At 26.3% G+C, this 14,770-nt stretch overlaps 2 protein-coding genes across 2 annotated transcripts; one reads left to right on the forward strand and one right to left on the reverse strand.

Moving 5' to 3' along the window:
- On the forward strand, positions 1 to 2,177 carry LOC124931962 (DNA-directed RNA polymerase I subunit RPA12-like). The gene is made up of 5 exons (XM_047472554.1): positions 1 to 231; positions 1,165 to 1,205; positions 1,656 to 1,718; positions 1,805 to 1,864; positions 1,941 to 2,177. Exons 1-5 carry the CDS (start codon positions 114 to 116, stop codon positions 2,016 to 2,018), a joined length of 360 nt encoding a protein of 119 aa, XP_047328510.1. The 5' UTR covers positions 1 to 113; the 3' UTR covers positions 2,019 to 2,177.
- Positions 2,178 to 6,430: 4,253 nt separating this feature from the next.
- Positions 6,431 to 6,784, reverse strand: LOC124930628. Its single transcript, XM_047470957.1, has one exon. The coding sequence runs from the start codon at positions 6,782 to 6,784 to the stop codon at positions 6,431 to 6,433; it is 354 nt and encodes a 117-aa protein (XP_047326913.1).
- Between the last annotated feature and the right edge of the window lie 7,986 nt (positions 6,785 to 14,770).

Genomic DNA, 14,770 nt, shown 5'->3' on the forward strand with positions numbered 1-14,770 from the left:
GTTTTGCGGCGGCTACTCCTCTCTCTCTCTCTGCTTCTTGATTTTCCGATCAACGTAAACCTAAATCTATCGATTACTTGAGAGGATTTCTGATATTTTCTGGTGCTTTAATCATGGCGTATTGCCGACAACGAGATTTTATGTTCTGTGAGATGTGTGGAACAATGTTATCATTCAATACAGTCAAGTATGCACGATGCCCACTTTGCAAATTTAAGAGAAATTTGAAAGGTATGATTTTCACTATGTACTTAAGATTCCCTCTTTCTTGTAAATTATGAATCCTTTTGTTTTTTCTGAGCTAATTGAATCATATCTGAATAGTTGTTATCTTTTGAGTTCTCTGTATATGCTTTAAATTTCTGGGTTCAACCCTTATTTGGTTTTAGGGTTTAGTTGTGATTGTGTTGTGATATGACTATAGCCCAACAGCATGATGCAAACCCATGTAATGTATTATTGGTTAATTGGTAGTAGAAATAGGTTTCTATTGAAAGAAGTTCTTCACAGTTTTGTTTGTAATGAAGAACAACAAAAGAAGGGAAAATAAAGAACATGTGTGTCCCGATAAGAATGTAACATGTAAACATAACTAGAGAGAAAGAAGATAGGCAAGATTGAGGGAGAAGAGGAGATAAGGGATCGAAATACACAGCTAAAGTGTAATTAGAGAAACTAGAGAATACTTTAGTACAAAATATCATCATTATACTCCTAATGAAACTAGTCTATGGTTATATAGTCTTCATACAATGGTAAAATAGTAATAACTAGAGAAAATAAGATCAAATGTTCCCCGGGGCACATGATGTGGGACACAACAGTTTAGTTGTGATTGTTCTGTGATATGACTCTGGCCCAACATCATGATGCAAACCCATGTAATGTATTATTCGTTAATTGATAGTAGAAATAGGTTTCTATAGAAAGAAGTTCTTCACAGTTTTGTTTGTAATGAAGAACAACAAAAGAAGGGAAAATAAAGAACATGATGATTCAGATTTGCAGATATCACACTTAATATGCACTTGGGTTGCTTACTGCAGTTTGTTCATGAGAAAATGCATTTACTTTTGCTTGTTACTTTTGAGTTTATCTTGAAAACTTGTTAAGATAGAGAAATATGCATTAATCTGTTTGGTAACAAATTGTTTATGTTTTCAGAGATTTCTGGGAAGGAAATACGTTACTCTATTTCTGTTGCGGTAAGCTTCCTGTTAAGCGATCATATGCTGTTTTTCTGAACTTGTTTAAACTTCTTAGGATTCATAGAACTAGAAATTTTATGATGTGGTTAAGGTTTTCACTTATTCTTAGCTGAAATTGAAAGACCAAGTGTTTCATAACTTTTGGCAAGTACAAATTTGCTTAAAAAGTGTCTGATGCAAACCCTTGATTGGGTATGTAAAACTTTTCAGAAGATGAAACTGTCCCCAAAAAACTTTTCTTGTGGCATACGTAGGGTTTATGTTCAAGGGTTAGTCATATCTGACGTTGGAGATGATGATACGTGAAAGATTTTAGTTCAATTTATCCAAATAATCCCAAATCAAACAAGCTAAAAAATTATTTGATTTCCTCATACAAGTTTAAGGGACTATTTTGATCTATCTTCATCTTCTTCCTATTAAGCTATCAACATAATAATCTTTCAGGACATAAGGAGAGAGCTGGGAATATCTACATTGGAAATCCACGAGGAGCAAAAGCAACAAATTGTAAGTAAAAGTTTATCTGTTTTTTATTAATAATGGGGATTCGATTCGACGATCCATTCACAGTATTATTCGTGTTTACATTTCAGGATTACAGTAAAAAATGTCCTAAATGCAACAATGAAGGAATGGGTTTTAAAAGTATACAGGTAAATCAATGAATCCTCTAGCTAAGCTAGTTTCAGTTGTTCATGGTTTACTGACCTTATGTTTTTCATTTGACAGACTAGATCTGCTGATGAAGGAGAAACCCAATTTTATAACTGCGCAAAATGTGGTTATAGTTACAAGGAGAACTCCTAAAGAAACTATAGACCAATTTCTGAGATTTCCGGTAGATCATAATTTGTAACAATTTATTAATCAAATTATTGTTATCGAATTTCCAATGACATAATGATGTTTGGAGACTTGTACCATGTTTTTCTTCTACCAGTTTTTGTTATTTTGTGGTGTTTGTTGCTTAGATATATCCTTTCAAACATATCTCCATTTTTCTCATTACATTTGCTTAAATAAGTTCATTTTTTATAATTATTCTAACATTATATATATATATATATATATATATATATATATATATATATATATATATATATATATATATATATATATATATATATCTTTAACATACTTTCATACAAAGTTTAGGATGATTTTTATTTGATTTGATAATTATATTACATTAGACTAAAGTGTTTCTCATACTTTTGAGCTTCAAAGAAAGTTATGACATCTTCATATTAAATCTAACTGTATATATAATTATTCATTTCTTTTACCATAGTTTTTTTTTTTGTGTTATTAATTTACAATAATAACAAAATTATAAAGTAAATTAAGATGATAAAAAAATTTATAATCATGTTAGACAATGTATTATGAAAAAAAAAGTAACAAGGCTTTTAGATACAAATTTGGATAAATGATATTTTATTATTATTATTATTATTATTATTTTTTTTTTTTTGTGTAAAACATCAACTTCTTGTAATAACTACGCATTTATTAAGTCGGATATTAATTTTTATAAAGTTTTTATTTTATTTTTTTGTGTAATTTGTTGGGCACATAGATATTTTTTTTTAACTTGTGCCAATTTAATGACAAAAATCTAATTTGTACTTTTTTCCAGACAAACAAGGACTCTCCAACAGCTTATCTATATATATATAATGATGCTTAATTTTTAAAGTGTCCGGATTGCCGGGTCGAGAGCTGTGGTTAATTTGGATACTTGGGTCGGATTGTGGGTTTACCCGTTTTTAAATTTAAAACGGTTAAAAATAAAATTAAAAATGCTAGAGGTATGTTTCGAACTTGCAACCTAACAAAACAAGTACAACTCTTTAACCAACTAGGCTACAAAGACTTTATATTTTAAATTCAACACCAAATTTGATAAACGCGGGACGTTTTAACATTAATATAAGTTCAACTTTTTAACTAATTAATCTATATATATATAATGATGCTTAATTTTTAAAGTGTCCGGATTGCCGGGTCGAGAGCTGTGGTTAATTTGGATACTTGAGTCAGATTGTGGGTTTACCCGTTTTTAAATTTAAAACGGTAAAAAATAAAATTAAAAATGCTAGAGGTATGTTTCGAACTTGCAACCTAACAAAACAAGTACAACTCTTTAACCAACTAGGCTACAAAGACTTTATATTTTAAATTCAACACCAAATTTGATAAACGCGGGACGTTTTAACATTAATATAAGTTCAACTTTTTAACTAACTAATCTATATATATATAATGATGCTTAATTTTTAAAGTGTCCGGATTGCCGGGTCGAGAGCTGTGGTTAATATGGATACTTGGGTCGGATTGTGGGTTTACCCGTTTTTAAATTTAAAACGGTTAAAAATAAAATTAAAAATGCTAGAGGTATGTTTCGAACTTGCAACCTAACAAAACAAGTACAACTCTTTAACCAACTAGGCTACAAAGACTTTATATTTTAGATTCAACACCAAATTTGATAAACGCGGGACGTTTTAACATTAATATAAGTTCAACTTTTTAACTAACTAATCTATATATATATATATAATGATGCTTAATTTTTAAAGTGTCCGGATTGCCGGGTCGAGAGCTGTGGTTAATATGGATACTTGGGTCGGATTGTGGGTTTACCCGTTTTTAAATTTAAAACGGTTAAAAATAAAATTAAAAATGCTAGAGATATGTTTCGAACTTGCAACCTAACAAAACAAGTACAACTCTTTAACCATCTATATATATATAATGATGCTTAATTTTTAAAGTGTCCGGATTGTCGGGTCGAGAGCTGTGGTTAATTTGGATACTTGGGTCGGATTGTGGGTTTATCCGTTTTTAAATTTAAAACGGTTAAAAATAAAATTAAAAATGCTAGAGGTATGTTTCGAACTTGCAACCTAACAAAACAAGTACAACTCTTTAACCAACTAGGCTACAAAGACTTTATATTTTAAATTCAACACCAAATTTGATAAACGCGGGACGTTTTAACATTAATATAAGTTCAACTTTTTAACTAACTAATCTATATATATATAATGATGCTTAATTTTTAAAGTGTCCGGATTGCCGGGTCGAGAGCTGTGGTTAATATGGATACTTGGGTCGGATTGTGGGTTTACCCGTTTTTAAATTTAAAACGGTTAAAAATAAAATTAAAAATGCTAGAGGTATGTTTCGAACTTGCAACCTAACAAAACAAGTACAATTCTTTAACCAACTAGGCTACAAAGACTCTATATTTTAAATTCAACACCAAATTTGATAAACGCGGGATGTTTTAACATTAATATAAGTTCAACTTTTTAACTAACTAATCTATATATATATAATGATGCTTAATTTTTAAAGTGTCCGGATTGCCGGGTCGAGAGCTGTGGTTAATATGGATACTTGGGTCGGATTGTGGGTTTACCCGTTTTTAAATTTAAAACGGTTAAAAATAAAATTAAAAATGCTAGAGGTATGTTTCGAACTTGCAACCTAACAAAACAAGTACAACTCTTTAACCATCTATATATATATAATGATGCTTAATTTTTAAAGTGTCCGGATTGCCGGGTCGACAGCTGTGGTTAATTTGGATACTTGGGTCGGATTGTGGGTTTACCCGTTTTTAAATTTAAAACGGTTAAAAATAAAATTAAAAATGCTAGAAGTATGTTTCGAACTTGCAACCTAACAAAACAAGTACAACTCTTTAACCAACTAGGCTACAAAGACTTTATATTTAAAATTCAACACCAAATTTGATAAACGCGGGACGTTTTAACATTAATATAAGTTCAACTTTTTAACTAACTAATCTATATATATATATAATGATGCTTAATTTTTAAAGTGTCCGGATTGCAGGGTCGAGAGCTGTGGTTAATATGGATACTTGAGTCGGATTGTGGGTTTACCCGTTTTTAAATTTAAAACGGTTAAAAATAAAATTAAAAATGCTAGAGGTATATTTCGAACTTGCAACCTAACAAAACAAGTACAACTCTTTAACCAACTAGGGTACAAAGACTTTATATATTAAATTCAAACACCAAATTTGATAAATGCGGGACGTTTTAATATTAATATAAGTTCAACTTTTTAACTAACTAATATATAATAATGTTGAGTAAATGGATACTTGGGTCGGATTATGTGTTGACTCACCCATAAATTTAAAACGGTTAAAAATAAAATTAAAAATGTTATCCGTAATTTTTTTCACGGTTTTTTATATTATTACTCGTGCAAATGCACGGGCTAAATGCTAGTTTTATTTTAGATTATTTGAATATTTTCTTTTTAATTGTTTAAAAAGATATATAAAAGTAGCTAATTTATTAAATAAAATGATCATATTATAGTTCATAAAAAAAAACTGTAATAGAAATTAGTTGGATTAAAATTAAAAAAAATTATTTTCATAAATTAATTCATTAATCAAAATATTAAAAATAATTATTTTATTATTAAAATAATTATTAAAAACCCTATTATTAAAATATCATTTAATAATTTTACAAAAAAGAAAAACTTATTTTCTCAAATAAATTTAAATATTTAATTCGAAATAAATTATTCAAATAAGAACAATACTTACTTATTGATTATGAAATTACAAAAATTAAATTAAATTCTTTAAAAATAATCCAAAATAATCTATATTATAAAAAAAAAAAATTATAAATCTTATTCACATTGAAAATTTTCAAAAAATATAGTTATTTCAAAAAGTAATATTTAATATGATTTTATAAAAAGAATTAAAAGATATAATATATAACAATTTATAATAAAAAATATTTAATATTTGTATTAATAAATAAAATAATATAATAAATTAAAAAATGAATAAAATAATATTTTTTAGTTTCTTATTCAAATCACCCAAATCCAACCAAATCTAAATTCCCCTAGTTAGATTCGATTTATAAAAACAAGTAAATTGTTACAATAATTTTAACAATAATAAAATTAAGATAGAATTTATTTTAAATATACAAAATCTCTTCAAAAGTTTTTCATCTAAATTATATAAATTTATATAAATGTAAGAGAAAGAAAGGAGAGAGAAATCTTCTTTGTTGTCTTTTTCATTTTCTAGTTTTCATGAAGAAGAAGAAGGAAACTTCCAGAATCAACCAAAAGATAATAATAACAATAACATTAATAATTAAAAACTACAGTTGTAAAACGTTCCCCAAATTTCTGACCTAAAATTAATCTTCAAAATCAATTTCCGGTTGAGGAATTCCATAAATTACTTGCGAAATCGGCGATCCAAACACCATCCGATGCCAACATATACCTCCCCTGCATATTTCCTTCTTCAATTGACTACGATCGGCGACTATTGACCCCAACCGTGCCGCCGTCAGCGCTTTTGCGGCTTTTCTCGAAACGTCGTAAACTAGAGTTCCGATCAGAAGTACAGTGAGCGTGGCGGTGGAAGCAAACAAGACGAAGACTCCGGTGAAACTCCGGTTGTAAACAAGGCCGTAGACTTTGATCGCCGTTATCAGTAACAAGTAAAGCCTGGTTAAATTTCCGGCGACTATATCGGAAATCGCCATCGCTTTCTCTCTCTGAAGTTTTATCGTTTTTATGGAAGATGCGTTGAAATCGAGGGTGGGTGCCTTCAGAATGTTTATTTAATTTCTAATAAATATTTTGAATTAATTAATATAATAAAATAAAATAAAGTTAATTTAGCCACCTACACTTGGTGATATAGTAGATGAGATAGATGTTTGTTCATACAATCTGACATATCATACTTTCATTGAAAGCATTATTATTATCATAGTTTTAAATTTTATAAATATTTAACTTATTAATTTCACTAAACAAACATTTAAATTAAAATAGAATATTATAAGTAACCATTTTAATTTATTTTAAATAATAAAATAAAATAAAAATTAAGTAACACTAGTGACACAATTGTTAGGTCACAGGGTGACACTATTGTTAGGTTACAAATTAGATATATTAACTAATATATAACCTAATAAATCAATTAGTAAATTAATAATTTAATTTAATGTTTTATTAAAAGACTAAAATAAGATTTTATTTTATTAATTTTTGGGAAAAAATTAACTTTATTCAGTTAAAATTAGGTTAAAGTCAAACAATAAAATAAACTTTATTCATATAACTTTATTTTATTTTTTTAATGATTAAACATTTTAATTTGTATATATAATTTTAAAATAATAATATTTTTATTATAATTATTTTTGAATGCAAAACTGGCACTATATCTCGTCATGATTTTCAATTTTGTTTATAATATTTGAAATAATAATCATATTTTAGAAAATACAATTCTAATTTGATAATTTATATATAATTATATTTAAATCTATTTTAGTTAGAATAATTACTCAAATATTTGTAAAATAAATACCATAATTTTGATATCATCAACCCAGTGAAAAGATTGGGTGGTTACTAGTTTAATCGGTGGTTCAACTGATTCATCCAGTTAATTTTTATAATAAAAAAATAATATAAAAATAACAAAAATTCATCAAATTATTTATACTTTAAGTAGATATCAAAATTTAAAATAATTCAAAAACCTAATAATTAATGTATAAAGTATGAAACTCAAAATAATATCAAACTACTGTCATCAATTATATCAATTATATGAAATATGAACTCAAAATAAATTAAATTTTGAAGAAAAAAAATGATGACAATTAAGTTAAAATAAAATAGACTTAACTAAATTATGTGAGGGATAATGCTTTAAATTAAACTATAACTTCCAATTTTTAGATAACTATGCTTTTATTTGGAGAAAAAACTAGGTTTAAGTTATGACTTATCATACTACCTTAAATCATTTTGTAGATTGATAAAAGCAGAATCAGCTAGTTTAGGAGGTGGAGCTTGAGGTGAATTTATGAAAATAATTTAATTAGCTAAACCAAAAACTTAACATATCCGAAGAATTGTAAAACCTAATGGAAACTCCAATATTTTTGGAGAATTTATAGTTGGACAATTGAAAAATAGAATTTCATTTTGGAAAGCAATGAAAAACTATTGAATTAACTGAACAAACTGATACAAAAGGAATTCAAGTACAATAAGAGAGCGTATATATGGTAAAAAATTGCATGCATAGAGTGGTGTGGATCAAATGAGGTAGAGTTCCCCTACAAACCATTCGTGCTAAAATAGATTAATGTTGCTATATAGTTCAAACTATGGGGTATTAGGCATCAAAATTTGAATATTTATTGACAATGACTTACAAATATTTAATTTTTTTTTGTTTTTATATATGAATAGAAAAAAAAAAGTTTGTCAATTCTTCTCCGTGTCTAATACTAGAAATCGAAAATCTACCCACATGTGAGAACTAGAAATAGATAAACTCAATAGTTTTATATATAATTATAATACATTACTAAAAAAATTTTATTTCATAATTAATTTTGATATATATATATATAAATTTACAATTAAATATAATATTTTATGTATAAAGTCAAACAATAAATTAAACTTTATTCATATGACTTTATATGTCATAGAATATAAAAAGAAAGATTATTTGAGAAAAAAATATATAATAGTATATATACATATTTGAAAAAAATATATTTTAGTATTAGTTAATATGATTATATGAGCTACCACCAAAACCAAATCATAAATTAATTTAATCTCTATTATGCTTTGAGTTTATAGCCATAACAAGTAACTTTTATTCTACCAAAAATAAAGTATTATTATCTTTTGTATAATTTATAATGACCTTTATTGGTAAAGTGGTGCAACAAGAATAAATATGTCTTTTAATTAAATATTCAAGATAATTGAACAAATCTAAAAACTTAATTAATATTTTTATATTTAATTTACTAACATAATAATTAATTAAGGGAAATAGTGTAAAAAGAAATAAAATCACAATCAAACAACAGAGTTAAAATAAGTATTTCATTTTATTTTCAATTTAAATAACATTTATATTATTTTATTTTCATTTACAATTTATAATATTTAAAATTATTTGAATTTTTTGTTATTCTAATTTCATATCTTCAAAATATAATTTTAACAATACAAAATTACAAATAACAAAATATATTATATTTTTGAGTGGGATCATAAAAGAATGTCGGATGAAAAAAAAAATATAATGAAACATCTAGAATGAATTGATTTAAAAATAATAAGTTAAAATATAAAGTTTATTTTAAAAGTAAAAATAACTAAACAAGCTACATAAAAAAATTTATATAAAAATCACATTATCCTTTTAAATTTAATAAAATTACTATAGGATAACGTTTGATACGCGATACTAATTATATAGGTATAAATTGTAAAGAGTATAAATTGTGAGTAAGTATTAGAATGTATAAATTATAAATATAATTTGTGTTTGGTTAGGAATATGAATTATATAGGTTTATTTTATCGTGTTTGGTTGGGGGTATACAAAAGTAGTAAAAAGGTAAAAAATTATTTTATCCTTATATTTATATAAATTATTTTTTTATATATTTATTTTATAGGTAGTTTTTATTATTATTTATATTAAAATTAATAATAAAAAATTTTTATAATGTAAAAATACTATTATATGTTTACATTATTTTATATATAATTTCTTATAATTGTATATACTATTATTTTATAATTATCATTATTAAATTTTTAAAATAATTATTATATTTTATTAGATATAAAATTGTCACATTTAAATTTTTTTGTAATATAATTTGTGTTTACAAAGAGAAAAAAAATATAAATTTAATAATTAAATAAAAAAATTAAATATTTATTATTATTATTTAAATTATAAAATTAAACCTAGTTAAATATAAATAAATATTTAGTTATAGTTTTTATTATTATATTTTAAAATATAATAAAGAAATTTTAATTTTATAAAATTAGAGGGTTAAAGAGGAATTAAATTTTATAAAAAAAAAACTTATACATTATTGTAACTAGTTGAATTAGGTACAACAAGGTATAAATTATACTTAAATATCACTGTAGATATAAAACTATCCACCCAAATATCTAGTTAAATATTTTTCTCATTATCTATCTATCTGTATAACAAATATATTTTTTATTTTCTCATATTTAATGCTATATATACATTTTATTTTCATATTACAAGTTTTCGTGTTTCTTTTATTATAATTTATTTAATTATTTTTTTCTAGGTTATTTTCAAATATTCATTAAATAAATAAAAATATGATTATATTTAAACTAATTAAAAAATAATATATATATATATATATATTATCTCATATATATTGTTATATATAAATATAAGGTCTATTATTTTTTTAATTTTTTTTATAAATAAACAAACTTCCTTCTTATTTATTATAATTTGTCTAATTAATTTTGTAATATTATTTTAAACATCATAAAAGAAAAATATTATTATAATATTTAAACTAATTAAAATAGAAAACAAAGATAAATATATATTGGTTTGTCTCCTTTATCTTTATCTTTATTTTTATTTTTATTTTTATTTTTATTTTTATTTTTATTAAGTTAACAAATTATAATTTAATATACTAATTAACAAAATATAATATTTATTTTAATTATTTTTTATTTAATATATTAAATTATATACTTTAATATATTAAGTTTATTAAAAAGTATAACTAATATATAGAGCAGTAAATTGTTTCTTCTAACATTCTCACATTCTCGGTTCTACTCTTCATTTACCCCAAATTACATATTTATCTATACCACTTTTATATATTTATATTTCTTATTTTATTTACTTTATTTATTTAAATTAACTTTACTTATTTAATTTTATTATTTAATTTAATTATTATATTTTTCTTATTCATTAAATTTAATTAATTAATTTTTAATATTTTTTTTATGTTTTTATTCAATATTCTTTATATGGTTTTTGAATATTTATTTTTATTTTTTTATTTCGATAAATAATTCTTTTTTATTTAAAAAGAATATGATTAATTTTTAATATATAATATTGTACAGATTTTATCTTATTGATAGATAATTTTATTTATAAATAAAAAATTGAATAATTCAACTATTTTTTGTATAAGTATTTTAATATATATATATATATATAATTAATATAATAAAATATTAAATATTTATATTTTATTAAATTAGGACACACTTTAATATTTTATATATTTTAAACCATTATAATATAAAAATAATAATATTTTATATTTTTAATTAAATAAATAAATAAAATAGGAAAAATATATTAAAAATTAATTAATTAATTATATTTAATGATAAAAAAAATTTAATAATTAAATAAAATAAAAAAAAGTAAAGTAATAAAATAAGAAAAGTAAATATATAAATATAGTAAGGATAAATAAGTAATTTGGAGGTGGATGAAGAGTGGGACCGGAGATTGAGATGTTAGAGGGGTAGGAAAAACACCTCCCATAAGAGTATAATAGTCTTGTATTTTTTCATCCGATAATAATTTTAGATCTTATCAAACTAATTGAAATATTGAATATTTAAATTTTAAATCATCTTGTTTGTTAATTTAATTTTTTATTTCTTAATATTTAGTTATTAATTATTCAAATAGTTAAAAAAATTAAAAAAGAAGTGTAGAATATGCTATGAATACAAAAAATAAAGTCACTAGATTTCAATAAAAAAAACAATTTCCAAGGCTTAAACAAGATGATAATAAAAACAAAGTTAGCATTAAGTTAAGTGAGAGAAAATAGTCAATGTTGTTTAATGAAACACACTTTAATGTCTTATTTCTAGTTGGATATTAGATATTGGGTATTAATTTCATAAGACTTAAATGAAATTAAGTGAGAGAAAATAGTCAATGATGATAAAGTTTTGATTGGAAACCATGCAACTTACAAGATCGTAGATATTGATTCGATTATAATCAAAAGGAAGGATACCGTAGATATTAATTTATAAGAGTAATTACACTTTATCATCTGCACTGGTTTGAGCTCCCACCATAAATTAAAAAAAAATGCGTAAAGTCATGGGAGTTTGTCATAGCTGGTCACTTTATGCATAGGCAACATGAAGGCATCATTTGCTGAGGTTAAAAGAACGTTGATGAGTCAGTGAGAATCCTCTGGTCTGGAGATGATCACAATCAATGATCACGGATTCTACTTTCTATCCTTCAGAAATGGAAGCGAAATAAAGCCGATCATAGAGAGCGAATATACCTTTATCAAAGGAAAAAATTCAAGTTGTACAAGTGGAGCGAAGAACTTAATACTAATCATAGACCACCTGAACTTGAACAAATCTGGGTGAATCTCAAAAATGTTCCACCACACCTGTGCAACCCAATGAGCTGACCTATATTTCAAGCATTATAGGCAAACCACTTATGTTTGACCCAACAATGGAAGACTACGAGCGTGCATCTGTGGCCAGAGTTAGTGTCGAAATCCATCCAAGTAGCTCTATTCCAATTAAGCTTGAACTTAAAGATAGACTGAGAAATTTATTTAACATTGGAGTACAATACGAATGGAAACCAAATCGATTTATATGGTGTAGCATTTTCACACACGCTACGAATAAATGTCCAGTCAATAATAATTTAAAATCGAAGGCCAATAACAATGCTCAGGAAGGCTGTAACAATGACTCTAACCAGGCTCAGGTTGAGAGAAATGTGAACAGGTCTGAACTTAACATCAATGAACACACTGATAATGATAGGATGGACAACCAAAAGCAAGAACAGATAAGGGTAAGGAAGAAGATAGGAAAAATAATGAAGTGGGTAAGGGTACAAGTTGACCCTACTAACACTGATCCTATCGGTCATGTTCAGGGCACCGGTCCTAGGGATTCTGTTTTCTCAAGAATAGGTCCTGTTCAAAACGTCGATCCTGGTCAGGATATCGGTCCTGATAAAGCTGTACATAGCCACACCAGTCATAGAACTTCTCAAAATGCTACCGTACCTAGCCATATTGACCATGTTAAGCCTGGTCCTGGACTTGCTGATCCGGATAATACTCAAGCTACCGGACTTGCTACTACCAGTACTGATGAAAAATGTTTTGGTTCTAAAGTTTCTGGAATTCAAAGATCTAGGAGACGGGGAATACTTGGCCCATATGAAACAAGCAAAATTGGGTCTGATGGCACTCCAATAGGTGGTGAGTCCACTCTTCACAATTCTAGGAATGCAAGCAGGAACCAAAAAAGCAATGTCATCAGAATTCGAAATGACCCGATCCATGGGCTTAGAGCCACCTTTCGAGATAATGAACAAAAATTCTGGACAAAAAAAATATTGAAAAACCAACAAGCAATAAAGAAGATCTTGAGAATGAACTAAAAAATCTTGGGTTTTGTGAAATTAAAAGATCAAGTGCAGAAGAAGACAATTTGGTCTTGAATAAGGCAGTGAGCCTTGGTTCTGAAGTAGGGCGAATTAAAATCGATAACAGACATGAATCCAATAGTGAAGAGGTTCAAAGTCAAAAAAGACCTACTAAAGAAGAACAAGCTGAAAAGTGAAGACAGAGCAGAAAGGTCCTGGATCCAGAAGCCACCGACTCTATAACGGGAGAAGATGAGATCTATGTGAGAAGACCCTCACTCGATGTGAATAGTATTCCATGTAATCAAGCTATAGCCATTAAGGATAGCGAGACAAGTGATGCTTACGATTTCTCTAATGAAGAGGTCTAGGACAGTCTAGAAAGTCAGGAACCCAACACTTATATCCATTCATGAATATAGTGACATGAAACATAAGGGGACTCAATGACCCTCTGAAATGCAAAGAAATCAGGAGGATCATTGAGAACCAGAAGATCACTATTATGGGTATTCTTGAGACAAAAGTCAAAAGTTGGAACGTTGAGAAGGTTAACAAGATGTGTATTGATAGCAGCTGGGAAATCATTCACAACTCAAATGACAAAACGAGCAGAATCTGGGTTATCTGGGATAACAAAGTTGCTGAGGTTAGAGCTCTCTTTTTGAATGATCAAGAAATCCTAGTGGAGGTCAAAGACAAAATCACATGAATCCTGTTTAATCTTGCTATTGTTTATGCTAGCAACTCAAGCACTGACAGAAGACTCCTCTAGAATTGTCTTAGAAACTGGATCGGTAGTGATAAATCTTGGGTTATCCTTGGTGATTACAACGTAACCAGAAACGAATCTGATCGTAGCCCAAAATCTGAAATAACTCGAGATATGATTGACTTTAATGACTGTATCAGAGATATGTGTTGTATCGAGCCTACAAATTCTGGAAATTTCTTCACTTGGTCTTCTACGAGAGGGAATGAGAAAATTAGAAGAAAGAAGAATTGACAGACGTTTGGTAAATGAGAACTAAATTAACCAATTTCCGAGAAATCAACTTTACGTTATGAATTCAGGTATATCTGATCACTGCCCGATTAAATTGTTCTGGGAAAAGGAAGAAAGGTTCAAAAGACCCTTTAAAATTTTTAATTTTTAGATGGAAAATGACAAATTCAAGAGTATTCTCGAAATCGTATGGTCTATAGATGTCAGGGG

The sequence above is a fragment of the Impatiens glandulifera genome, chromosome 3 (genome assembly GCF_907164915.1).
Source record: "Impatiens glandulifera chromosome 3, dImpGla2.1, whole genome shotgun sequence".
In the NCBI taxonomy this organism is placed as follows: domain Eukaryota; kingdom Viridiplantae; phylum Streptophyta; class Magnoliopsida; order Ericales; family Balsaminaceae; genus Impatiens; species Impatiens glandulifera.